We start from the raw sequence: 26182 nt of genomic DNA, 5'->3' as shown, positions 1-26182 counted from the left end.
TTAGTGTGGGAGGAGAGGACCTCACAGAAACCCTTGTCCGTGAGAGTCAAAAGCATAAAGAGGAGGAAGGGATTGGCAGTACTAAGTACTAATTGTACGAATACTAATACACTTGTCATTCTGAGGGATCTAGTGGTTCTTCAGGGAAGCTGGAATAAAGTCAGCACTCAGCTACTCACTCTGAGGAAAGTATCAATGGTGGTAAATATTCTTACTAGGGTGGTATCTACCAGTAAGTTCAGATAGTGATTGATTCTGCTGGGAAGCCATCTCCCACATGGTTAGCATCACAGTTCAAAACTTTTGCTACCAACATTACCTAGAACGGCAGGTGTGAGTCTTGGGAGCATATTGAAGAATTAGGCAAAAAGTGGTAGAATCCCCCAATTAAGAACCTTTCAGGGCTGGGGGCGTAGCTCATTGGTAGATTGCTTGGCTGGCACGAGTGGGGCACTGGGTTCCATCCTCAGCACCACATTAAAAAAAAAATAATAATAAAGGTATTGTATCCATCTATTACTAAAAAAAATTAAAGAAAGAACCTTTCAGTGTCCATGAACAATGACAATATAACATACCAAATATTCCATCACTGTTCTGAAGTGCTGTATGGGGAAAGTGATTCAGGAATTCACGTAGGCTTACTTCAGATATTCAATACTACATAGAGAAGTTTTTCCCAGGACAATGTTCATGGGATTCAGTAAGTCATTAGAAGTTTTGGAGACTGTTTAGGATAGATGTAGCCTCTTTATTGGATCCCTGTGCAAACATAAAAGTGACTGGTATTATCCTTGCTCCTCCCCACTTAGTATAGGTCTCAGCTCCTATTTATTTATTTATTTTTTCAGTACTGGGTATTGAACCCAGGAATGTCTTACCATGAGCTACATCAATGCCCAGGACTTTTTTTTTTTTTAATTGTTGTTTTTGAGACAGGAATTCACTGTTAATGAGGCTGGTCTTGAATTTGTGATCCTTTTGCTTCAGTCTCCCAAGTCACTGGGATTACAGGCATGTGCTACCACAACTTCCTTCATTCCTTCCTTCCTTCCTTCATCCCTTCCTTCCTTCCTTCATCCCTTTTTCTTGACTGAACCCAGGGGCACTCTACCACTAGGCTACATTCCCAGTCCTTTTTATTTTTTATTTTGAGATAGGTATTGCTAGGTTGCCCAGTCTGGCCTTGAACTTGGTATCCTGCCTCAGCTTCCCAAGAAGCTGGGATCAAAGGGGTGTGCTACCATACCTGGCTCCCTCATACTTTCTAAAACCCCAACTAGATGCTATGGCTTGCTGATTTAATTTTAAAACTGAAAAGAAAAATAAAACAAAAGACTTATAAACATCTAATCTCTCCTGATTTTGAATCTCCCTGGCTTCTAACATGAACTGAGTGGTAATATGGCAGGGACATAGAGGGAATGTCAAAGGACTTAGGTATTGAGGTTGAATGTGTGACAAGTGGACAAGGTCTGAACGCCCAGTACAAATGGGCAAATATTTGCAGATATTACATCCCTTACTGATCACAGGGTAAAAAAAATATCTCCTTTCCTCCTGGTACAGAGACTGGGCAGAACAGGACTGAGGAGCAACCAAACATTCCAAGGCGGTATCACTTCTCAGTGAAAGACTGCACTGTGTGGTAATTGGGGGCCCCCAAAAGTGGGTGGAAATAAGAGAGGAATTCCCTGTAACCTAAAAATGGGAGAACACAGGTGGGAGCAACTGGGCTTCATTTACCATTTTCTAAGCCCTTAATTGAAAAAGAATAGAGGCTTTAACCAGGCATTGTGGTACACACCTAGGTGGTAATCCTAGTGATCTGAGAGAATGAGGCAGGAGGATTGCAAATTTGAAGCCAGTCTAGGTGAGACTGTATCTCAAAATAAAAAGGGCTGGGGAAGCAGCTTAGATGCAGAGCTCCCCTAGTTTCAATCCCCAGTATCTCAGGAGAAAAACATGTTTTTAAAAAGGAATAGAGGTTTGGAGGTAGGTGATGGATGATTTATGTGTTCCTTAAGTGAGTCTTGGGTTCCTTTCTGACTTCAGCCCTTAGAGAAATCGTTTGTTATGTTTTGGGGTTCTCCTTTTTCCAGGATACTCTGCTCCAGACATGTATAGCTTCAGACTCATCATGATACCAGTTGAGGTTCTTCTTTGCTACCTCCTGCTGCATTCTGCGGATGCCATTTCATATAGAAAGCAGACAAATGTCTCCATGCACCTTTCCTCATCCTTGGGATCTCCTCCACTCTTCTCAGACTTCTTGTCTTGCCAGACTCTACTTCCAAAGTCTCTACCTGGCTTTGCCCACATGGCCCCTCTACCCAAGTTCCTAGTCAGCCTGGCTCTAAGGAACGCCCTGGAGGAAGCTGGCTGCCATCATGATGCCTGGACCTTGCAGCTTCAGCTCTACTGCTGGGCTGGTGTGAACGCAACACAGGGCCTCATCCACCATCTTCAAGGACTCCAAAAAGGCAGAAGCACAGAGAGCAGAGTGTCAGGGGAAGCCCTGACCTCTGCTCTGCAGCTGTTAGCCAGGGAGCAGCCAGGGCAAAAGAGGGTGAGGCGCTCCTCTTCCACTAAGGACTGTGAGAATGAGCAGGAACAGGGTGTGCATAATGTCATCAGGCTGTTTCCAGGAGTGGGAACCTACTATAACCTGGGCACAGCTTTCTACTATGCCATTCAGAATTGCTCTGACAAGGCCAAGGCAAGAGGCCAAGATGGAGCCATAGATCTGGGTTACGACCTTCTGATGACCATGGCAGGACTGTCAGGGGGCCCCTCAGGTCTAGTGATTAGTGCTGCACTTAAACCAGCATTAAAGGCTGGTGTACAACAACTGATCCAGTATTATTATGAGAAAGAGACAAATATCCCTCAGCCAGAGACCAGCACGGAGGGCTTGTGGAGCACCTCAGATGTGAGTGACTTGGAAGAAACAACTACCATATTTCCTTTGGTGTCAGAAGTAGTCAGTCCAGGGTTGGGGATGTGGCTCAGTAGTAAAGTGCTTTCCTGGTATGGGTGAGGCCCTGGATTCAATCCCTAATACCAAAATAAGAAAGAAAGTAGTAAGTCCAGCTCCCCACTAAGGGTGAGTCTTGTTCAAGAGCTATGGCTTAGATCTTGGTGCTGGGAGTCTTAGGATTAAAAAGTTGTTAACCACATAATGAACAAACTGAAGATTCTGACGTACTGTATCTGCGAGTGCTCAAAATCCCCCCGGGGGGCAAGGGATCCGAATCTTCTGATTTGTTATTCTGGAGGAAGACAGTTCTATCAAATATAGGAACTCAAAAGTTTGGGGTTTGAAATTAGAAGACAGTTTTGAATCCAAGTTCCACTTGTTATTGCCCTCCTGATCACTGAATAGTAGTCTCTTTCTCAAAGCTCTTTTTAAAGTTTCTAAAGCGGGGATAATGATTTTCACCTGAACATGTTGTTGTGGAAATTAAAAACGATGCCAAGAACCTAAGTGTTTACCTCTGTACCCTCAATAAATGATAACTACTTTTCCTTACTCCAAGCTTCTACTTTATTTTTCTCCCCCTTGCGGTGCTGAGCACTGAACCTAGGGCCTCGTACTTGCGCGGCAGGCGCTCTACCAACTGAGCTACACTACCGACCCATTCCTCTACTTTCTGTTCCAAAGTGTCTATATTCTAGTCCCACCCCTTCCTATCAAATCCCGAGTGCTTCCACAGTCGTCAGTTTCGATTCCGGGTGGAAGCTCGGGTTCTCGAAAGTCAGCTGTTTCAGTTCTAGCTAGTCCAACAATTGCACTGCTCCCCGCGGAATTCATCACCAATCACTGGAGCTGGAGGTGTGGCTTAAGCACTTTGTCCCGCCCATTTTGGAGGGCGGAGTTGTGGCGGCACCAACCCGGGGAAGGGCTTGGCTGAGTGGCAGGCAGTGTCAGGGTTGAGAGCTGGGAGTGGCAAGCTTGTGGGTTCCGCCGAGACTTAAGCTTTCTATGCTCTAGCGGGTCCGGAGGGCTGGCCGAAGTCGTGGGCGGGGCAGGAAGCCTTGGTACCTGAGCTCGGTTTCAGGCCTGGGAGTCTGCACCAGAGCCACTCGGAGGGATCAGTTACTGCGACCCTCACAAGGTACCGCCCCTGAGAGGGTGCGGGGGGGTAGGGGTGAAGGGGCGAGTTCTTGTCTGGGAAGGACTGCTGGTCCCCAGGGTTACGGGCCCGACGAGGCAACTTCTGTCTTCTGGTGGCAAATAGGAGCTGTCTGCTGGGTCCTGGATCTTATCCTCCTGTCCTGCCTAGCTCCCCAACTCTGCCTCTTCCAGAACTCCCTTGCAGCCCCCGAGGCCTAGAATCTGGCATTGTTACCTGGTTTCGATCTCTTAACCAAAGCTTTTGCTTCTGCTCTGCATTGCTTTTTGTCCTTACCAAAAAGCAATGCTTAAAGAGACACGATGTGTCATCCTCTTTGTTATGTAAAAATATATAGGGTGCCCTGTGTGGTACCAAACAAAACAAAACTGTTTTTTGCCTGTCACCAAGTGTGCTGAACTAGGCGTGCTTCTCCCCACTGCCATCTGATGTCTGTTAAGGAAATGAAAACTTAACTCTTGTTGCATCCTGAGTCTAACTGAACAGAACAAACATGTACATTTGTGTTCTAAAAAAGGTCACATGACTTTATTACAGAGCAAAGAAAAATCTTTGGCGTGGTGTATGGGGGGGGATTTTTTCCTACCAGGATGAATAGACGTGAGCTGCCCCTCTGAAAGTAGGAACAGGGGAGGGAAGGGATTGGGCAGGAGCTCCTATTTTTTAATTTTAACCCTTTTTATATGTTTGACTTCGTCTTTTTTTTTTTTTTTTTTTTTTGGTTGCTGGGGATGAAACAACCCAGGACTGAGGGCCAAGGGCCTCAGGTATGATGTGCTGGGTAAGGGCTGTACCACTGAGCTTCATCCCAGCTCAGTGCTTAAACCTTTTAAACTATATATTTTTTATTTGTTTTGTTGGTACCACAGATTGAACTCAGGGGTCTTAACCACTGAGCCACACCCCTAGCCCTTTTATTTACTTATTTATTTTTTATTTTGGGACAGGGTCTCCCTAAGTTGCTTAGGGCCTTGCTAAGTTGCTGAGACTGGCTTTGAACCTGCAATTCTCCTGCTTTAACCTCCGAGCTGCTGGGATTACAGGCATGTGTCACAGTTCCTGGCCAAAAAAACATTTTTGTGAGAAATTTCTGGATCTTCATAGAGCTGATAATCCACATGCAGAATCAAAGATTGACAGAGATCCTAAACATGTCACAATGTGGCCAGAGATGTAGCTGTGATAGAGCACTTGTGTAGTAGCATCTCTGAGGCCCTGAGTTCAATCCTCTCAGCAATACAAAAAAAAAAAAAAAAAATCACAATTTTAGGAATTGAATGACCCTTTGCACAGTATTTAGACTTCTTCTAGAATGGAACTCCTCCTCCTTAGCTGGTAAACAGTTTGTAGAGTGTACTTACCTCCAAGAAGGTTCCAGTTGGTTCCAGTTCCTAAAAAAGCTTCAGGGCTAGCAGAGATCATAAATATTGAAGACCAACACTGATCTTTTCTCCAGCCTAAACAACTACAAATACAAACAAATATATTTAAAATGAACTAATTGAGGAAGAAAGATGAAATAAAATAGTGGAAATATTATCATTTGTTAAAGTTGGGTGATAGGTACATGAATGATCCTGTCATTGTATTTATGTGTGTGTTTGAAAACTATCATTATAACAAAAAGGCCTCACATCTTGGAGCTATTAAATTCTATTCCCTGGAAGAAAATTCACTGAACTATAACAGTGGTCACTTCTGGAGATGAAGGGAAGGAAAAAGATTTAGAGTGGGATCAATGTAGACGTTAATATTTCTTCTCTTTTTTTTATATATGTATTTTAACATTTTAAATTAGTAATAATGAATAATCACAAGACTGTGGATAATTTAGATCAGCAAAATATCCAGTTGCAAACCTGCATCCTTTCAACTTAGAGTCCAAATGGCGCAATGGGAGATGCTGCAGAATCTTGACGGCCCATTTCAGGACCAGCTGCACCAGCTTTACTCACAGAGCCTCCTGCCAGTGGACATTCGACAGCACTTGGCTGTCTGGATTGAAGACCAGAACTGGTGAGGGCTTCAGGAGTCAGGGAGGGGGTGAATGAAGAAGGTAGGTAATTCCTTTCTCCTGAGCCCTGGGGATCCTGGAAACAACCTAGAAGGGATTGGAAGGCCTTAGGACAGTAGCTACCTTGCAGAGACTCTAACCCTTTTCATTCCTGGGTCCCCAGGAAGGAAGCTGCACTAGACAATGATAATTCCAAGGCCAACCTGCTGTTCTTACACTTCATGGACCAACTGAACTATGAGTGTGGCCGCTGCAGCCAGGACCCTGAATGCTTGTTGCTACATCACAACTTGCGAAAATTCTGCAGGGACATTCAGGTACCTGGATGAGTTGGAAATAACAAGGATAGAACTGGCATCCAAGTGTAGAGTAAGGTTTGGGGTACAAACCTGAAGGTACAAATGGAGAGGAGCAGATCTGGGAAAAGAGTCTGGAACTTGGGGATCACTGACAGAGGGAAGGGCAGAGTATAGATGGCACTGTTGGGAAAATGCTAGGATTTTGGGTGGAAAAGAGAAAGAGCTGGAGGAGGGGAAACTACTGGGAACATTGGTGGGAGGGTCTAAGGTGGCAGGTCATTGAAGATTGAATTGAATCAATCCTCCCTCTTTTCCTACTCTAGGCCTTTCCCAAGGGCTCCACACAATTGGCTGAGATGATCTTTAATCTTCTTCTGGAAGAAAAAAGAATTTTGAATCAAGCTCAGAGGGCTCAGATGGTAAAAACAATTTTGTGGTGATTTTGGAAATCGTGAAATAGAAAGGGTCCATGGAAAGGACTCCTGGGATTTGTCTTAGAACAGGATCCCCCCACCCTGCCCATCCTATGGTATAATTTAAGGGATGAAAGGATTTTAGAGATAAAAATCAGGGTTAAAATATGCTCAGAGCCTCTTTATTACAGGTGCAAGGAAAGCCCACCCTTGAAGCATCTATGGATAACCAGCAGCTTGAGATTGAATCCCGCATCCTGGATTTAAAGGCTATGATGGAGGTTAGTCAGTGTGGCAAGAGTTGGGGTGAGTAGGGCTTAGCTTAATTTAGAAGCACCCTCATCGAGGTCCCATCTTCTCCACAGAAGCTGGTGAAATCCATCAACCAACTCAAAGAACTACAGGATATCTTCAACTTCCGATATAATATTTACAAAAAAGGTAAAAAGTACTTAGAGGAATGAGAGAAAGACAAGTGACTGCTGGGTAGGAAAGGGTGGTGGAGAACAAAATTGGAAAGTTCCAGTGAGCAAGTCACTATTGGCCTGTCTCACTAACTGCAGTCATGATGCCATGCAAAGCTAGAAGTACCAGGGTGTGTTGTGGAAGTTGGGGTGGAAATGCAGTCTAGGGATAGATGGTGAATGTTGGAGGCAATGCATAGAAAACTCCCTTGGCAGATTGGATGGACTGGCTGGTCCATTCAGAATTTGCTAAAGGGCCCCCAGGTACCTGTCCTTTTTTTGGTTTCCCCTTCTTCTCCCTCCAAAATTTCCCCTTTCTAACTCAGAGGTCTGGGCCAGGAAAGAGAGGGAAAGGAGTCCCTGGTCTGACTTCTGCTCTGGCCATTTAGGGAAGACATCTTCTTTGGACCCCCATCAGAGCAAAGAGCAACAGCTTCTGCAGGATACTCTCAATGACCTGGACAGAAGGAGAAAGGTGGGAGGCAGAGGACAGAGGGAATGGGTGGCAGGAAAATAGGAAAATAAAGGGATTTGGGGACCCTAGTCCCTTACCCTTGGCTTCTTTTTCTCCTCATTCTAAGTTAGATGATGCAGGGTGATGATAAGAGGTGCTGAGTAGTCACATTATCTTTTTGTCAGGAGGTGCTGGATACCTCCAAAGCAGTGGTAGGCCGGTTAACTACTCTAATTGAACTACTGCTACCAAGGTTGGATGAGTGGAAAGCCCAACAGCAAAAAGCCTGCATTGGAGCCCCACTGGACCAAGTTGGGTTGGAACAGCTAGAGAAATGGTGAGAGAAAATATATTTTCTCCTGTCTTCTTACACACATCAATCCTAGTCCTGGCCATTCCTTAGGTTTTCTAAGTTGTCATACCCTATGTACAGCAAAAGGTATTATTCTCACTAGTCCCTTCTCCCAAAATAATTCCAGTTCCCTTGTCAGACTATAGCTACTCTGTTCATTGTCCTCACTACCCAGGGATCCCAGAGCCCAGACTTGACTTTTGTAAAATTGTGGATTAATCCACAACCTGGTTTCTCTTTCCTTTTTAATCACCCAATAAATACAAGAAGGAAGGAAAGTGACCTATTATCTTCACTATCCTGATGAACTTATTAAACAAAAATTGAGAGGTGGAGGTCTAACTCAATAGTAGAGAACTTGCTTAGGGTTTATAAGGTCTGAGTGGGATCCTCAGCATGGCCCCAGAAGAAAGGTATGGGTTCTTGTGAGAGAAGTGAGACTTCCTGGGATCACATATAAACTTCTCTTACAGCTGTAAAATCTTGAGCAAGTCACTTAACCTTTCTGAGCCTAGTTTTATCATTGTAAGATGGAGATAATAGTAGTACCTACCTCATGGAGTGGTTGTAAGGATTAAAAACATCAGTGTGTGTAAAGAGCTTCACATAAATCAAACATAGCAAGCATCATATGAAAGTTAATTGTTATTATGTTAATAAACCTTTCATCAGGTTTTGTTTTGTTTTGTTTTTTTGTACTAAGGATTGAACCCAGGGGCACTTAACCACTGAGCCACATCCCCAGCCCTTTTTATGACATTTTATTTTGAGACAGGGTCTTGCTGAGTTGCTTAGGGCTTTGCTAAGTTGCTGAGGCTGGCTTTGAACTTGTGATCCTCCTGCTTCAGCCTCCTGAGCTGCTGGGATTACAAGAGTGTGCTGTGGCATATGGCCTTTTATCAGTTTTGTATGTGAAAATGATTTTTATTTTCATGTCTTGGATTATGAATCATGTTGAATAATCTGGTGTGTGCCCCCTGAATTCTTTTTTTTTTTTGCCCCAGTCAGTTTCTTACTTTCTGCATTAAAGGACTCTCAGACCCTTAATGGGAGCTCTAAGAAACTCATGGATTCCCTCTCTTTCGATTCTGTCACCAGGTTCACAGCTGGAGCAAAGCTATTGTTTCACCTGCGTCAGCTGCTGAAGCAGCTGAATGAATTGAGACACATGGTTAGCTATGAGGGTGACCCCCTAGTCAAGGGGGTGAACGTGCAGAACGCCCAGGTCACAGAGTTACTTCAGAGTCTGCTCCACAGGTCTGGAGTCCGTGGAAGGAACTCGAGGGAGAAAAGGAGGGAAAGAACAAGGGAAGGTAGTCTTAAGAGATTCTGAACTATGTATTCTCTCCACACTTCTTTCCCTAGAGCCTTTCTTGTGGAAACCCAACCCTGCATGCCCCAAACTCCTCATCGACCCCTCATCCTCAAGACTGGGAGCAAGTTCACTGTCCGAACAAGGTTGGCATTTCAGAACTCACTCCTGCTTCCTTTTTGTGGCCCTGCCACTGTGTTTTTTCTTGTTTTACAGAACTTTTTGCTCTTGACCTTCTCCATATCCCTCTGACTCTTTTACCTCTCTAACTCTTTTATCTTTTTTCAAACATCTGGCACATCCGGGAGGTTGAGATTGACCACTTTATCCCATCCACCCTAGGCTTCTGGTGAGACTCCAGGAAGGCAATGAGTCACTGACAGTGGAAGTCTCCATTGACAGGTAAGGAGACAGGCGAAGGGTAGGATCAAGGGGTGTGGCCAGGATGTGGGCTGGTGGGGTGAAGGAAGTACTCATTCTTTACAATAATGTCTTCTTCCCCTTTCATTTAACCTCTCAGAAATATCTCCTCTCTTTGGTTGAGCACTTACTATGCAGCATGTCAAGTACTTACTTGATTGTCATAGCTACCCCATGAATTAGGTATTATCAATGTACCATACAAACAAGGAAACAGACTCAGATTATGTCTCTTCTACAAGATAACATAGCTAGTAATAGAGGTTTGAACCCAGGTCTGTCTGGTCCCACAGAGGAAATTCCTAACATCTGTACTCTTAATTCTTAATGCTTTTTTTTTTCTAAATTTCTTTTCAGGAATTCTCCTGAAGGGTAAGTGCCTCACAAGGACACTGCAAACATCAGTACGCTGTATGCATGACCTGCACAACCACATTTGGCAGCCCTGGAGGGAGCACAAATGAGGAGGGAGATATGGGTGGTCCATAGACAAAGGGAAAAGGGTATGTCTGAAATGAAGTGAAAATTTTATTTTCCTCTTGAGTTTTAAATATAAATCTGCTCTTTTCCTCCATATATATTCTTCCTCCTGGAGCAGCTTCCGGAAGTTCAACATTCTAACCTCAAACCAGAAAACTTTGACCCCGGAAAAAGGGCAGAGTCATGGTTTAATTTGGGACTTTGGCTTCTTGGTAAGAAGTGTCAGTAACATGAGCTTCTAGTCCAAAGGAAAAAGGTCTGGGGAGTTCCCAGGTCTTGAGGCAAAACAGGGTTCCAGGGACCTCAAGTCCTTACTCTGTCACTCTCTCCTTTTTCTCAATTCACAGATGCTGGTGGAGCAACGTTCAGGTGGATCAGGAAAGGGCAACAATAAAGTAAGGTTGGGACAGGATTGTGGGGCAGAAGGAACTTGACAAAGGGCTTTCTGATCACTGTGTCTTTGGCTGTTGCAGGGGCTGCTGGCTGTGACAGAGGAATTGCACATCATCAGCTTCACAGTCAGATATATCTACCAGGGTCTGGAGCTGCTGCTGAAAGTGAGTGAAGGACAGCCAGAGAGATGAAGCAGATGGAAAAAAGGCATAAGGAGGGGATAAACTAAGCTTCCCTTGGAATGGTCTTTCACCCCCTTCCCCTACCAAATGTCTATAGCTAGAAACATCACATCCCTCCTGCATGACTACTGTTTTCTCCCCAGACGGACACTCTCCCTGTGGTGATTATTTCTAACATGAACCAACTCTCAATTGCCTGGGCCTCAGTTCTCTGGTTCAATCTTCTCAGCCCAAACCCACAGGTAGGAGATGGGGCCAGTAGGTGGGAGGGGTGGGATATTGACTTGAGGGGATGCTTCTGAGCCATTCTGCTTTCCTCTCATCTCTGCAGAATCAGCAGTTCTTCTCCAGTCCCCCTCAGGCTCCCTGGAGCCTGTTGGGTCCTGCTCTTAGTTGGCAGTTCTCCTCCTATGTTGGCCGAGGCCTCAACCTGCAGCAGCTGGGCATGCTGAGGGACAAGCTATTTGGTATAATTCTTCTTTTCTCTCAGCCTTTCCCCAGCCTTAGTCTGGCAGGCCCTCTGTCCTATCCCAGCACCTTGGCCTGGCCTTGGCTTCTTCTGTCATCTGAAGAGCCATCTATGGCTCTCTCCATAGGGCAGAACTCTAGAGGAGAGGATGCATTGTTGTCCTGGGGTGACTTCAGTAAGGTAACTCCATGTATCCTGTGTGGCTAGATCTAATCCCCAAATACTGGTCCTTCCCCTGTCACTCCTTCCCTAAACTGGGGAAACCCCATATATCTTTCTGCCTTTCCATTCCAACTTCAGCGAGAGAGCCCTCCTGGCAAACTTCCATTCTGGACATGGCTGGACAAAATTCTGGAGCTGGTACATGACTACCTGAAGGATCTCTGGAATGATGAGTAAGGACCTTGCTCAGTCTTACCATCCCAGGCCTGTTCTTTCTGGACTCGGGAGTGGACTCTTGGTGCCCCCATGTGGCAAACAGGGAGAGAGCAAAAACTACAGGTGACATAGCTAATAAGAGTTGTATTTGTCAAGCATCTAGTTGTGTTCCAGAATCTGCTGGGTGTTCTCATGAATTCTCTTATTTAATCCTTAAAACCACACTGAGTGGTTGGTATTTGCACTCTCATTTCAAGTGAGAAAACTAAGTTTGTTTGTTTGTTTTGTTTTTTTTGGTACTGAGTATTGAGCCCAGGGACACTTGACCACTGATCCACATCCCCAGCCCTTTATTTACTTATTTATTTATTTTGATACAGAGTCTCACCAAGCTGCTTAGGGCTTTACTAAGTTGCTGAGGCTGGCTTTGAACTTACCATTCTCCTGCCTCAGCCTTCCAAGCCCCTGGTATTACAAGTGTGAGCTGCCATGCCCAGTCTCCTTTTTTATTTTTTGAGACAGGGTCTCACTACGTTGCTGAGAGTCTCACAATTTGCTGAGGCTGGCCTCAAACCTGCAATCCTCCTGCCTTAGCTTCCCCAGTCTCTGGGATTATATATGTGCACCTAGCAGGAAACCCAGTCTTAGAAAAGTTAAGGAATTTACTGAAATGACAGAGGTGGGGTTCAAACTTAGGCCTAGATGACTCCAAGGCCATGCTCTCTCCACACACTACCTGCCTATTTGCACATCACTTGACCTTTACAGTGTGCTTTTCACCTGTGTGATCTTACTAAATCCTCATACCTCTTTAAACCCTGGGGCCGGGGAGGTGTTGTCACTAATGAGAAGTGACTTGGTCAAGATGAACAAGTTTATAAGTGAGACAGCTGAGACCAAAACCTGATGCTCACTCCCATACAAAGGAATGGGGGTCTTGTAGCTGTTTTTTGTGTTCCAGACGCATCATGGGCTTTGTGAGCCGGAGCCAGGAACGCCGGTTACTAAAAAGGATGGTCTCTGGAACCTTTCTGCTACGTTTCAGTGAAACATCAGAAGGGGGCATTACCTGCTCCTGGGTGGAGCACCAGGATGATGGTCAGCTGCTCTGCCCTGTCATTCCCTTAGCCTTTCCTTTCTGCCTATCCTGCCTTTTACCCCTCTGCCTGCTTTTGGCTTCCTGGGCTCTATCCTGAATACTCTAGTAGCTTTGGGGCTGGGAAGCCAGGGAGAGCAACTCCTAGGTAGGACTCTTCTCTCTAGCTTGCCTGTTTTGTATCTACTTCCAGACAGGGTGCTCATCTACTCTGTGCAGCCCTACACAAAGGAGGTGTTGCAGTCACTCCCACTGACTGAAATCATCCGCCATTACCAGCTGCTCGCTGAGGAGAACATACCTGAGAACCCCTTGCGCTTCCTCTATCCACGAATCCCCCGTGATGAGGCTTTTGGGCGCTACTATCAGGAGAAAGGTGAGAATCATTAATATATTTTGTTGCTAGGTTAGAAAGATCCTCAGACATCCATAAATCCAGTTCCTTTCTTTCAAACACAGGAAGTCTAATATCCAGAGCAGCTAAGAAATTTATCCATGGAGATGCTAGTTAGAAGGATAAAATTGTTAAGATCATCTCTATTTGGGGAACCAGTGAGCTTTGTGTCCATCATGCTGACCTCCCCCATCTCCTGTGTATGTGCCCACAGTTAATCTCCAGGAGCGGAGGAAATACCTGAAACGTAGACTCATTGTGGTCTCTAACAGGTGAGATATGAACTCTTCACCCATCCTCCAGAATCTTCCTTGGCTGATATAGTGACTCTAAACTGCCCAATTCCAGTCCGTCTGGCCACCTCTGGCTATCCCCCACACTCTACAGCCCTCGTATTCCACTCCCTACCCACTCTTCTCAACTCTCTCCTTTCTCATATTTTCCTTATTAACAATAGTCATAATCACTGGCATAAATGGGGACCTACCTGTTGCCAACCTTGGTACTAGTTTATTTATTTATTTCAGTACTATTCAAGGATGGGAAGCTGTTATTAAAACTGTACTAGTTTACATTCCCACCAACAATGTGAGTTCATCCTCACCAGCATGTTATTTTGTGTCTTTTTAATGAAGTTATTCTAACTAGAAGGTCAGATGGAATCCCATTGTGGAGTAGGTTTGTTTGTTGGTTTTGTTTGGTTTGCAGTACTACCCCTCGGCTACATCCCTAGCGTTTTTTATATTTTATTTTGAGAAAGGGTCTTGCTAAGTCGCCCAGGTTGACTTCAAACTTGCTATCCTCCTGCCTCAATTTCCTGAGTAGTTGAGAATACAGGTGTATGCCACTGTGCCTGGCTTCAGTTGTGGTTTTGATTTGCACTTGCCTGGTGGTTGATGATGTTGAATATTTTTTCATATACTTGTTGGCCATTTGTATTTTTTGAGAAAGCTACTTTCAGAGCTTTGGCCCATTTAAAAATTTAAAAATTGAATTATTTGACTTTTTTGCTGTTGAGTCTTTTTAATTCCTTCCCTGTTGGAGATATAGTTTGCAAATATTTTCTCCCATTTTGCAGATTGTTTATTAACTCTTCATTATTTCATTTGTTGTTAAGAAGCTTCTTAGTTTGACACAATCCCACTTGTCTATGTTTTTTTTTTTTTTTTGCATTAGTTGCCTGCACTTTTTGGGGCTTGTTCAAAAAATTATTGCCTATACCAATGTCTTCAAGTGTTTCCCCTGTATTTTCTTTCAATCATTTCATAGTTTTAAATCTTATTTAGGTCTCTGATTCATTTTGAGTTGATTTTTTTTATATATATTGTGAAAGACAGGGCTCTAGTTTCATTCTTCTGCAAATGGATATCCAGTCTTCTCTACATAGAAGCTGTTTTCTCTCCATATACATTCTTGATATCTCTGTTGAAAATTAGTTGGCTTTAGATTTGTAGGTTTGTTTCTGGATCTGTATTGTGAACTGTGTATCTGTTTTTATGCCAATACCACACTGTTTTGGTTAGTCTGTCTTTGTAGTATGTTTTTATATTTCCAGCTTTGTTCTTTTTGCTCAATATTACTTTGACTTTTGTGGTTCTATGCGAATTTTAGGATTTTTTTCTACTCTGGGAAGAATAACATTGGTGTTTTAACAGGGAACATGTGAAATCTATAAATCACTTTGGGTAGCATTCAAAACCCAACTTTTATCCATTTTATTGCCTCTCAAGTATTATATATTGTCGCTTCCATTAGTGTTGATAAATCTGAGACTCAGAGAGATTACCTCAGAGAGGTTATGTACCTTACCTAAGGACACCCAGCTAATAAACAATATGATTCAAATCCTAGCAAGGCTGCTGACTTCTTAGACTAAAGACACAGTCTGTGCTTGTTCTGCTATGCCTGACTTCACCTAAACCACTGAGTTCTGCCTCTTTGTTTATCTGGCGTATCTAGACAAGTGGATGAGCTGCAACAACCGCCAGAACTTAAACTGGAGACAGAACTGGAATCGTTAGATCTGGAACTGGGGCTGCAACCAGAGCCAGACCTAGGGCTCGACCTAGAGTTAGAGCCACTGCTGGATGCAGGGCTGAATCTGAGGTCATCGCTGGAGCCTGTGCTGGAGACCACTCTGGATCCAGGGCTGGAGCCCAAGTTAGAGCCTGTGCTGGAGCCTACACCATGCAGGGTATCACAGAGCATGCCAGAGCCAGACCTGAGACCTGAATTACAGCCAATGCTAGAGCCAGATTTGCCCTGTGATCTGCAAAACTTGAACACTGAAGGAATGGAAAGTAAGTGATGAGATGGAACTAGGGAAGAGGAAACACATTCTTTCCTACCTTTCCTCCCTCACCCATCCCAGAAAAGGCTGAGCTCCAAACTCCTCATTGGAGAGAGAGGTTTATTTCCTGGAGATCCCTTTTATTGGGAAATGCACATGCCTCCCCTTACCGCTTTTCCTCCATCCCCCAAGGCTTCCCTCAAGCCTTTCCTGCTATTCTCCCTCACTTTTCATGTTGGATTGGGAACTTGCAACTAAGAACAGGGTCTGACTTTTCTTTCTGAATTATCTAGTCTTCAGAAACTGTAGAATAGAAGAAATCATGCCAAATGGTGACCCGCTGTTGTCCGGCCAGAACACCACCGAAGAGGTGTACGTCTCCTGCCCCAGCCATTTCTACACGGATGTACCCTTGACTTCTGACTTCTAGGAGCTACATTTTCTGTTCTTGCCAAATCTTTAGCTCCTCCTACTCCTCATATCATGATGCTGCTCTTCAAGGATGGGAAATTAAACATTCTAAGCTGAGGTTCAAGGTGAGAGGTGAAAGCAGCATGGATGTGGAAGGGCACCAACAAATCAGAACAGGTGCTGGCCATAGTTCTAAATAGGATCCTGGAGGCTACCTGCTGTGCTGGGAGATATAGAGTCCTGCAGCAGGCCAGGACAGTTTCCAGGTTGGAGGGCCCAGTAGGGAAGGATTTCAACATTTTAAAAGTTGGTAAGGTTAAGCTGGCACACACTAGCATTGAGCCTTTGTGGAGAGCACAGACATGTTATAGAATTCCATTTTTTTCTCTTATTATTTTTTTCTGTTGGGTATTATTGAATTCAGGGCCTCGTGCATGCTAGGCAAATGTTCTACCACAGAGCCCTTTATTTCTCTCTTCTGGTTCCCAATTTTTATCCATTCCTGTCTAGGATAGTTTTTTCCCTTTCTTTTTCCTTTCACTCCTGACTCCAGTCCTAAATTTCTTCTTTTCTTTTTTTGGTACCAGGATTGAACCCAGGGGTGCTTAGCCACTGAACCATATCCCCAGTCTTTTTTTCTATTTTATTTAGAGATAGGGTCTCACTGAGTTGCTTAGGGCCTAACTAAGTTGCTGAGGCTTGCTTTGAACTTGTGATTCTCCTGCCTCAGCCCCTTGAGTTGCTGGGATTACAGGAATGTGTTACTGTGCCTGGCCTAAATTTCTCCTTTTCCTGCAGGGCTGAGAGCTTTCTGTCTCAGCCCAGCATGTGAACCTCTACCCTGAGGAAGGATATAGGAAGGAGAACTCTCCTTACCAGTTTCCTGCCCTGCTCTGCCCCCTAAGTTGCCCGCATCCTTCCCTTCCCCATAAAAAGTGATCCAGCTACTCTAACGTGGTTGAGAAGCCTTGCACACTAATTTAGGCTGCCTAGTCTCCACTTCCCCAGTGCTGAAGAGACAATCAATCATTCTTGGAGGCTGGGATGGTAGGGTTGCTGAAAATTTAGGAATTGCTTTAGATAGTGTTGAATAAAATTTGGTGTTTTTACAGAGGAAGAAAAGCTCTGGATTTTGCTATTTTTCTATTAAGATATCATCCCTTGTTTTGTACAATATACTGTTTGCCTGAAAGGAAGGTTTCTATTCCTTGGGTTAAAAGAACACACCAAAGTTCCTGGAACTTACATCCTTGAAGGTTTATCATATGACCCTGGACATCCATACCTTAGCCATTCCCAGGGAACTCCAGGGCAACTGCCATTGCTCTCAGATGTGCTTCTGGTGTAATTTAAGATATAAATGGAAAGAGAGGCCCTGCACATGTGACTGTTTCTTGTATGGTATGTCAGTCCTGTTCAGAAAGGGGTTCTACTGGGCAGAAATGACTAATAAACTTTGTGCTAACCTTAAACTGCCTCATCTCGGAACTTCTTTACTTCTCTGCTCACAAAGACTAATGTCCTTAGGGACATCATCAGAGACATCAGCATATGAGAGTGAAGTCAGCAAGTTGTGGCCTCTTCCCTTGCAGCGTGCCCTTCTTGTCAAATTTCTTCTTTGTCCCTCCATTTGGAACAGACCTTTCTGCTTTTTAGACTCTTTGGGATGGGGGGGTGAGTGATAATTTGTGCTGGGGGTGGGGGATAAATGTTATATGTCTATCCTATCATGTATTTAGTTGATGGCATAGCCAAGACAACTCTATGTCTGTCCGACTCTGAGGCACACATTCTCTTGATTCTGGGACTATAGAGAAAAGGGAAGGAAATAATCACTAGCCACTTACCCTCCTCTTTTTTTTCCAGATAGTTTAACTCTCTTCTGGAGTGAACAGATGTACTTTAAGGGAGAATCCCAATGGCTTAGGGGATTTACTTTCATCTTCTTGGAATGCCCTTCCTGTTCACAGCTGAACTCTAGTTGTTGGGTTGTTTTGTTGTTGTTTTTTTTTTTTTTTTGTTTGTTTGTTTTTTTGGTATTGGAGAACATAGGGACATTCTACCACCGATCTATATCCCCAGCCTTTTTTTTTTTTTTTTTTTTTAAAGTTTCACTAAGGGCTGGGGAGATAGCTCAGTTGGTAGAGTGCTTGCCTTGCAAGCACAAAGCCCTGAGTTCGATCCCCAGCACCGCAAAAAAAAAAAAAATAAATAAAATAAAATAAAATAAAAGTTTCACTAAATTGCTTAGGGCCTCACTGCTAAATTGCCTCCCAAATCACTGGGATTATATACATGTGCCATTATGCCCGGCTGTGCTCTAATTTTTGATCCTGCAGTGATTGGGCTCCTGTCTTTGGCCAGATATATTCTTGGCCAAGAAAGCAGGGAAGAAGGCAATGGATCAGGGAGCAAGTGACCTCTAAGTGTGTTTCCGCTTCCTAATCTGAACCCCTTATGATTCCAGCTGCTTGCTCAGCCATCCAAGGATTGATATTTAAAAGATCTCCATGTGGTGGCACATACTTGTAATTCCAGTGACTCAAGAAACTGAGGCAGGAGGATTGCCAGTTTGAGGCCAATTTCAGCAAGTTAGTAAGATGCTGTCTCAAAAAGTAAAATGTGGCTCAGTGATTAAGTGCCCCTGGGTTCAATCCCTGGTACCAGAAAAAAAAGAAAAAGACCCCAGTTGTTCTCTTTTCCAGGGAGTCATGAGAAAATCTCATTCTCCACCATAGGCCTTCAGAGTAGAAGAAAGGAAAGGATACCTGTTATAATCCCTTAGCCCTACTTTTCCCATCTATTTCTCTTTCACAGTTGAGCTTAGAAATTAGACTTGAGAGCCATATAAATAACCTTTATTGAAAAAAAAAAACAATTACATATAAATACAATAAATAATCCTCCTCCCCAAACTGTTCCCATGAGGATAAATAATACCAAAATTTCCCTTTTCAGCTAATAAATATGCATCTTTGTCACAGGTCAGCATCATATAAGTCAGTATTGGCAGTTTTTCATCATGCAAGTCCTATTAAAATTAATGGACTAATTAACTTATTGGCTTATAGTTGTGTAGGTTGATAGATATATCTTGTCATTGCTAAATCATGTTGATCTGGGTGCATCTTTCAGCTGTTGCCTTCAGGGGCTCTGGGTTGCTGCTCCATGGGCAAATACCCGGGCAGCTACAGCTATAAAGGCCTGGAGGCTGCGAAGGATCTTGAAGCGGAGAAGCAGACGTTGCCACGGCTGGATAGGACTGGGGTTGGGAGTCTGCTGAGTCTCCAAGTGGTGACCCTCAGGCTGAAAGGACACAGCACACAGTCAGAAAGGACTCTAGGTCCTTTTTCCTTTTTCTCTGACACCAGTTAGCCCCCATCCTCTAGGCCACTTGTTCATACCTGTAGGAGTTGGCTGAGGCCCAGAAGGGAGGCATGAAGCTGGCCCACAGGGCCATCATCCCCTGTGAAAATGTCTGAGCCCAGCAGCTTCTCATAAAAAATCAGACCCTGGTGGATCCTTTGCAAGCAGAACTAGAGAGAGAAGAAAGCGATAAAAGTTGGATACTCTGTTCTTATTCCATGAAGATCCACCCAGTTCTTTACCATTCTCAGATAAACTTCTAGGTCACCATGGTGCCTAGCTATAGGCCTAGTCCCCTTTCCCTTGAGGCCTAACCTCTTCTTATTGGTACCTGACTGTTATCCCTGAGTCCTTGTGGATCACAGCCATCCCCACATTGGATATGGGGGACATCATTTGTAGTCTCTTCATCTCCCTCTTCTCTCAGTGGGTCCTGGAATGAAGAGAGGGAATGAGAAGAATATAATACATACTTTTTAATGTTTTTTTTGCAGTGCTGGGGATTGAACCCAGGGCCTCACATGCTAGGCAAGTGCTCTACCACTGAGCTACATCCCCAGCCCAAGATAAATATTTTTAAATCCCATTGGATCCTTAGGCCCATGATTTTCCCAGGAATCCCAGTCTCCTCTCCTCTCTCATTCCCTGATGGTTTTCAACCCTCCAGCATCCACCCAGGCTATAGCTTCCATCCAGTCCTGCACCCTTGGAAGGCTTGAAGAGGTTCCTGTTTAGTCCCAGGGGTAATACTCACCATATGTCCTATTAGTGGATGTGCACTCCAGACCAGTGTGCAGAGCTTCTGTGAAAGCTGCTGGCACTGAGCCCAGGCAGGGCTGCTACTCCCAGGCAGAGCCCAGCCCTGAGCTGTCCAGGGCAGCAGCAATAGCAGCACCACAGCTCTGCTCTCCAGCATTATGTCGCCTGCTTCTCAAATCTAGTTGTCTCTGTGACCTGCACCAGTCCTTGTGGAATCTCTGCCCACTTCCTCTTGCTCTGAGCCTGATTCTCTCTGAACTGCCTCTGGTTCTGCTTCTCTGTTTTTCAGAGTTTCCGAGCTGCTTCTGTTGTTTTTCTCCCTCTGTGGCTGAGTCTCTTTTTAAGGTCCTTGCATTGTAAGGCCCGCCCTTTACACTAGCAGGTGACTCACTGCAGGTGGGATTCCCCTCCCTGCATCATCCCCCTCTGTGGAGAGCCCAGGTATGTAGCCTCAGTTCCAGGGGAAATGAGTAGTGAGGTTGCTGTGGCTAGAGGCCTAGGATGAGACACATGTGCAATGCTCTCCAGGAATTGAAATGGCTTTAGAAGGGGTGGGGGAAGTAACGAACATTTAAATTAATCTGGTCTCAAGTTCCTTCCTCTTTAATCTGTCTCTGATCTTTTTGCCTCTCAAAGCTATACCCCTACCGCACCCTAAACCTAATTTCCTCACTTCCTCTTGCTTGAGGAAAAACCAAAAACAGATACATTCATCTCCCAAAAGGATGGTGAGCTCAGCTTGGAATGCAGTTTGGTTCCTATCCTGGTGACCTGCTAAGAATACGGGACTTCTTCTTTTTTTTTTTTTTTTTTTTTTTTTTTTTAACATTTTTTTACTTATAGATGGATACAACGTTTCTATTTAATTTACTTATTATTTTATGTGGTGCTGAGGATTGAACCCTGTGCTTCACACATGCTAGGCAAGCACTCTACCACTGAGTCATAAGCCCAGCCCCCAAGAATAAGGGACTACTTTTTCTCTATTGGAAAGTGTCTCCCTCACCCCCCACTGGGTGGTCCTAGTTTCTTAGGAGAGAATAAAAATTAAGGTACTTTGTGAACTGGGAAGTGATATGAATCAGTATAAGGTATTATTGTGCTGGGCACGGTGGCTTAGCCTTAATCTCAGCGAGTCTGGAGGCTGAGGAGGGAGAATTGAGAGTTCAAAGCCAGCCTGAGCAATTTAGTAAGGCCCTAAGCAACTTAGCAAGACTCTGTCTCTAAATAAAATATAAAAAAGGGCTGGGATGTGGCTCTGTGGTTAGGCACCTCTGGGTTTAACGCCTTGTACCAAAAACAAAAACAAAACCAAGGTGTTATTGCTTTCCACTTCAGGTCTCACTATAGAGGGAGAGGTTGTTGAATAAGAAGCACCTGATTTTTCTTTTTCTTTTGTTTTGTTGCTACTGGGAATTGAATTCGGGGGCGCTTAACCACTAAGCCACATCCCCAGCCCTTTCCATTTTTTGAGACAGGGTCTTGCTAAATTGCTTAGGCCTCACTAAGTTGCTTAGGCTGACTTCGAACTTTTGATCCTCCTTCCTCAGCCTCCTAAGTTGACAGAATCAAAGGAGTGCACTACCGTGCCCACTGAACCTGACTTTTAAACCTACTTGGTGGCCCAAGTTTTCATGGGCTTTGTGGAACTCAGATGATTTTTTGGGAATACTAATGTAAGAAGGAACTCAAAGTCCAACTTAGATATTCTAGCCCCTAGACCCTAATACATGGCAAGGAAGTCCAGGAGTTCTGGATAGTTGAAGGTGCACAGTGACAATGACCCTGGCTGGTCTTTCAGCCTGTTGCGTCCCTGGGTAAAATCCACTGACACTGATTTCATCATCCTCCCCTGATGCAACATCCAGTGAAACAGTTGAGTGTGAGGTTGGGCGTGGGAGAGGAGGGTGGTCTAAAGGGGGACTGCCCCAACCCTGGTGGAGGGTCCGAGAACAATTTAGACGTCAGAATGAGGGCATGGATGACCACACAGCTGGCTCTCAAAGTCACCCCAAGAAAAAACTTGCCCTCAATGGAGGTCTTCTTTCCCTTAGAACTATTAAAAATTGCCCAACGAAGCTTTTGGTTCAAATATTATGATTCTGTGGTAAATCTACCCATAGGATGAAACATTTCCAGCATCTGAAAATTCTCTCAGTTTGGGAGAGAAATGGTTTGCCTTTGCCTACACAGGGTGGACATAAATGGAATAAGGAAATCAGAAGGAGGGGCATAAGGAAGTTTGTGTTACTTTGTAGTGTGTCCTATGCTCTTCCCACCTCTGGTTCCCATTCTGGGAGCCCTAAAAGATATGAGATGAGGCTGGGCATGGTGGCACATGCCTGTAATCTCTAATCTCAGGAGGCTGAGGCAGGAGGATTGCAAGTTCAAGGCCAGCCTCAGTAGCTTGGTGAGGCCCTAGGCAATTTAATGAGACCTAGTCTAAAAATAAAATATAAAAAAGGGGTGGGGATGTGGCTCAGCGCTAAGAACCTCTGGGTTCGATCTCTGGTACCAAAAAAAAAAAAAAAAAAGATAGGAGATGAGCTGCATCCACAGCTTTAAAGCTATATTTCCAGCTTAGAGAAATGTTTGAAATGTTTTAAAACTATACCCTGTGGGGTCTGTGGGGTTAGGGGTGTAACTCAGTGGTACAGTATGTTCAAGGGTTGGATCCCTAGCACTACCTCCTCCCCGCACCAAAAAAAGGCAAATAATGAAAGGGATAAGGTTCAGTTGGAGGCACAGGACTCTGCTTCTTCGTTTCACTTCCTGGTACTGCAGCAGTTGGGTAGGAAGCAGGGTTAGTGTGGTGATTGTGGGACTGTTGTGTAGCAGGAACTACTTCCAAGACTACATCTGACCTGGAGCTCCAAGAAGCCCCTGACGTCAGTTGGGACTCAACCGTTATGCAAATAATATTCACAAGACACTCCTAGACAGGCCTTTCCAGTTGGATGCTCTGACTCCAAATCTAGATGAAGTTCCCCCAGGTAGTTAGTAACAATGGCTAGTAACAGTGGCTAATATACATTCCTACTCTCACTTTATGCCAAGTACTTGGTCTAAGCACTTTAATTCTCACAACAACTCTGAGGCAGGTATTATTACCCCCCTATTACAAATGAGACTGAGGTGCAGTGATAATTTGTGAGAGATCACAGAGTAACAAAGTGGATAGTATTGCAGTATAGACAATCTGGCTTCAGATCCTACATTTTTTTTTTTCTTTCTTTCTTTCTTTCTTTTTTTTTTTTTTTTTTTTTTTTGAGGTATTAGGGATTGAACCAGACCAGAGTGTCCTACAACTGAACCACATCCCTAATTCTTTTTTTATTTTGAGACAGGGTCTCTCTAAGTTGCCAAGGCTGGCCCCCAAACTGCAATCCTTCAGCCTTCTGACTATCTGGGACTACAGGCATGTGCCACCACACTGAGCAATCCTGAATTTTTAATCACTGCATTATATTGGACACCATGAGAAGACATAAATGTATCTTGACCATTACCATCACCCAATAACAACAACAACAAAACAATTAAAAAAGAAATGCACCTTGACTTGTGAACTACCTTATTTGACCAGGTAGCTAAGGTTCTGTAATTTTCATGGGTCTTGAAGTCTTTCTCAATCTGAGACTTCAATATGAAGATTTTTCTCACCACCCACCTTCTTGTGAGACTCTTTTTTTTTTTTTTTTTTGGTGCTGGGGATTAAACCCAGGGCCTTGTGCTTGCAAGGCAAGCACTCTACCAACTGAGCTATATCCCCAGCCCTCTTGTGAGACTTTAAATTTAAGGAGTTGTTGCTGGGGGGGCAGGGTGTACTCCTGTAATTCCAGTGACTTGGGAGTCTGAGGCAAGAGAAGCACTTCAAGGCCAGCATCAGCAGTTTAGCAAAACCCTTCCTTGAAAATTAAAAAAAAGAAAAAAGAAAAAGAGGACTGGGATGTAGTTAGTAGTAGAGTGCCCCTGAATTCAATCCCTAGTACCAATGAACAAATAAATCTAAGGATCTGTGAAGTCAGATAAGTTTGATAGAACCCCCCCCTCCCCCCCAGGCTTTAGTGTTGGGATCAAACCCAGGGCTTCTAGCATGCCAAGCAAATGCTCTACCACTAAGCTATATCCCCAGCCCAGAGAATTACTTTAAAACTGTACTGTCCAGGGGGCTGGGGATATAGCTCAGTTGTCAGAGTGAAAAAAAAAAGGAAAACTGTACCCTCCAGGGCTGGGGTTGGGGCGGGGGCAGCTCAGTGGTAAAGCATGTACAAGGTCCTGGGTTCAATCCCCAGCACTGCCCGCCTCTGAAGGCAAGATAACTTGTATTCTCTGAGGAAATTCTTAGCCGGGAGTCCCTCTACATTCCCTTTAGAAACACTAATGACAGCTGGTGTTGGGGTGGCTGACATTCATGTGTGTGACCATGTTGGGACTGGGATTTGCTGGGGTATCCTGTGTTTCCCCAGGAGGCTGGCTGTGGTGAGAGTATTGAATTGGGGTGGGGATCTAGGGGAAAAAATCAAGCTGACTCATGTGCTCCCTTGAGAAGAAGAAGACAAAGCCTGATTTCCTTGGGGACAGGAAGCCCTGGGGGTTTAATGTCCTTCCATACTCTCTTGGGTACCTTCCTTCCTTTTGAATGAAAGGTGTCTCTTATTAAAATGTAAAATCTGTGGCCCTTGAAGATAGGCATGAAATAATTGATGTGTTAAGAGTGGGAACCAGATGAGCTGAAAACTCAAGTTGGGATGGGTGAGTGAGTGGTCCAGAGTTCAGTCATGGCTTTTGGGTTTTGAGGCTTGGGAAAAGTCACTTCTCTAATTCAAACAGGTGTTCACTCCTCACTGTGAGTATGCACTGAGGAGCAAGGAACAGATAAACTCTGCTCTAGTAGAGCTTGCTTTTGGTTGGGGTTGTTGGTGATTTGGTGAAGAAAGTGGCAAGAACTGAGACAATGGAGATAGTGGGATCAAAATAAGGCTTTTGAGGAGTACTTGTTAGCTGAGACTTTGGACTTTTGAGCTGACAGGGAAGTGTGGATAGGAGCTGGCCAAACAGGAGGTAGGGAGAGTGCTCAAGATAGAGGGAGCAGCCAGGTATGGGTTTGGTGTCCGGAGAGAGTCTGGGGTTTAGAAGAATGGAAAGTTCAATATAAAAACCAAAATTAAAATAAAAGAATGAAAAGTTCAGTGAGAGTAGCAGAGTGCAAGGAAGAAGACCACACAGTGACCTGGAGAAAGGACAGGTGCTGAAGCAAGGCCCTTTATCCTGAGGACAATGGAAGCAGCTCAAGGATACTGGGCAGGGGAGTAGCATGTATTTGCATTTTAGGCACATTACTTCTACAGTGACCAGGTGGATAACAGGAGGCAAGAATGGAGACAGGGAGGTACAGGGACAGCCTTGTTTTAGTGATTATGGAAGCTGGGGCCTTGTCCTTGATGTCCATCCAGTAAGAAGATAGGGTTTTGAGAAAAAGAAGGGGTGGAAGGAATTTTTGCTTTTCTAGCAAAGGAGATCACAGAGGGAACTCTTCTCCCAGAGGCTGTGATTTTAACTGCCAGCGGGAAGAGTGGGCTTTTAAAAAGGGGATTCAAAGGCTAAACTCCAGGTGTTCCGTATCAGGAATCATAATTTATTTACAGCCTCAAGAGATAGCAATAAATTAAAAAACAAAACAAAAACAACAACAAAAACAAACAAACAAAAAAACCCCGCAAAACCCAGTGCTGATAGTTGAGCTAATGTGCCATGAGACATCTCACAACCTGGACCCATTCCAAAATGATTCAAGCACACAGTTGGGCCGCAAGAATCCCGCAGAATAACTGTTAATGTAAATCCATACGTTTTGAGAAGGCCAATGTCTCCATTGCTGTGCTCATCTCCTTGAGGGATAACATCCAGCTCCACGAGTTAGGGGAATTTGATAGCGGGGGGACATGTGTGTGCGGGGGCGACTCTTGTTCCCTGAGAATATTAATGGGGGGCCAGCGGGGAGGGGGACAACCACAGATGGGAATTTCAGATGGATGCTTTTAGAAGCTTAGAAAATGTGGCCACTTGAGCCGAGTCAGGAGTTGGGTTCCCGCTTCCT

At 44.4% G+C, this 26182-nt stretch overlaps 3 protein-coding genes across 6 annotated transcripts; 2 read left to right on the top strand and 1 right to left on the bottom strand.

Moving 5' to 3' along the window:
• Positions 1 to 1526: 1526 nt before the first annotated feature.
• STAT2 (signal transducer and activator of transcription 2) lies at positions 1527 to 17429 on the top strand. Of its 4 annotated transcripts, XM_079143236.1 has the most exons (25): positions 3910 to 4118; positions 6015 to 6152; positions 6314 to 6467; positions 6773 to 6868; positions 7054 to 7143; positions 7228 to 7303; positions 7716 to 7801; positions 7966 to 8117; positions 9231 to 9389; positions 9498 to 9590; positions 9787 to 9846; positions 10222 to 10236; positions 10463 to 10556; positions 10692 to 10739; positions 10818 to 10901; positions 11063 to 11161; positions 11251 to 11386; positions 11516 to 11568; positions 11689 to 11783; positions 12728 to 12864; positions 13056 to 13238; positions 13471 to 13528; positions 15216 to 15468; positions 15499 to 15556; positions 15840 to 17429. In XM_079143236.1, exons 2-25 carry the CDS (start codon positions 6022 to 6024, stop codon positions 15974 to 15976), a joined length of 2547 nt encoding a protein of 848 aa, XP_078999362.1. In that variant the 5' UTR covers positions 3910 to 4118; positions 6015 to 6021; the 3' UTR covers positions 15977 to 17429. The 4 variants fall into 4 exon arrangements, with proteins under 4 accessions (XP_078999361.1, XP_078999363.1, XP_078999360.1 ...); XM_079143235.1 differs by lacking the exon at positions 3910 to 4118 and adding an exon at positions 1527 to 1648 and having other exon boundaries at positions 15216 to 15556; XM_079143237.1 differs by having other exon boundaries at positions 3909 to 4118; positions 6067 to 6152; positions 15216 to 15556.
• APOF (apolipoprotein F) lies at positions 1530 to 3532 on the top strand. The gene is made up of 2 exons (XM_079143252.1): positions 1530 to 1648; positions 2103 to 3532. The coding sequence occupies exon 2, from the start codon at positions 2120 to 2122 to the stop codon at positions 3038 to 3040; it is 921 nt and encodes a 306-aa protein (XP_078999378.1). The 5' UTR covers positions 1530 to 1648; positions 2103 to 2119; the 3' UTR covers positions 3041 to 3532.
• A 757-nt stretch (positions 17430 to 18186) lies between the features above and the next one.
• On the bottom strand, positions 18187 to 20897 carry IL23A (interleukin 23 subunit alpha). The gene is made up of 4 exons (XM_079143265.1): positions 20078 to 20897; positions 19655 to 19756; positions 19362 to 19493; positions 18187 to 19263 (listed from the first exon to the last, which is right to left on the bottom strand). The coding sequence occupies exons 1-4, from the start codon at positions 20237 to 20239 to the stop codon at positions 19102 to 19104; spliced, it is 558 nt and encodes a 185-aa protein (XP_078999391.1). The 5' UTR covers positions 20240 to 20897; the 3' UTR covers positions 18187 to 19101.
• Between the last annotated feature and the right edge of the window lie 5285 nt (positions 20898 to 26182).

Source organism: Sciurus vulgaris (genome assembly GCF_902686455.1).
Source record: "Sciurus vulgaris genome assembly, chromosome: 5".
Classification (NCBI taxonomy): domain Eukaryota; kingdom Metazoa; phylum Chordata; class Mammalia; order Rodentia; family Sciuridae; genus Sciurus; species Sciurus vulgaris.
The sequence above is the reverse complement of the archived record's forward strand: the minus strand, read 5'-3'. Positions and strand labels throughout refer to the sequence as shown.

Bases quoted from the DNA above. Each gene is read 5' to 3' on its own strand.
- APOF (XM_079143252.1), top strand. From the start codon at position 2,120: ATGTATAGCTTCAGACTCATCATGATACCAGTTGAGGTTCTTCTTTGC.
- STAT2 (XM_079143235.1), top strand. From the start codon at position 6,022: ATGGCGCAATGGGAGATGCTGCAGAATCTTGACGGCCCATTTCAGGAC. The intron at 6,468-6,772 runs GTACCTGGATGA...TTCCTACTCTAG, and splicing joins AATTCTGCAGGGACATTCAG to GCCTTTCCCAAGGGCTCCAC. The intron at 9,390-9,497 runs GTCTGGAGTCCG...TTCTTTCCCTAG, and splicing joins CTTCAGAGTCTGCTCCACAG to AGCCTTTCTTGTGGAAACCC.
- IL23A (XM_079143265.1), bottom strand. From the start codon at position 20,239: ATGCTGGAGAGCAGAGCTGTGGTGCTGCTATTGCTGCTGCCCTGGACA. The intron at 19,757-20,077 runs GTGAGTATTACC...TCTTCATTCCAG, and splicing joins ATCCACTAATAGGACATATG to GACCCACTGAGAGAAGAGGG. The intron at 19,494-19,654 runs GTACCAATAAGA...TTCTCTCTCTAG, and splicing joins GACTCAGGGATAACAGTCAG to TTCTGCTTGCAAAGGATCCA.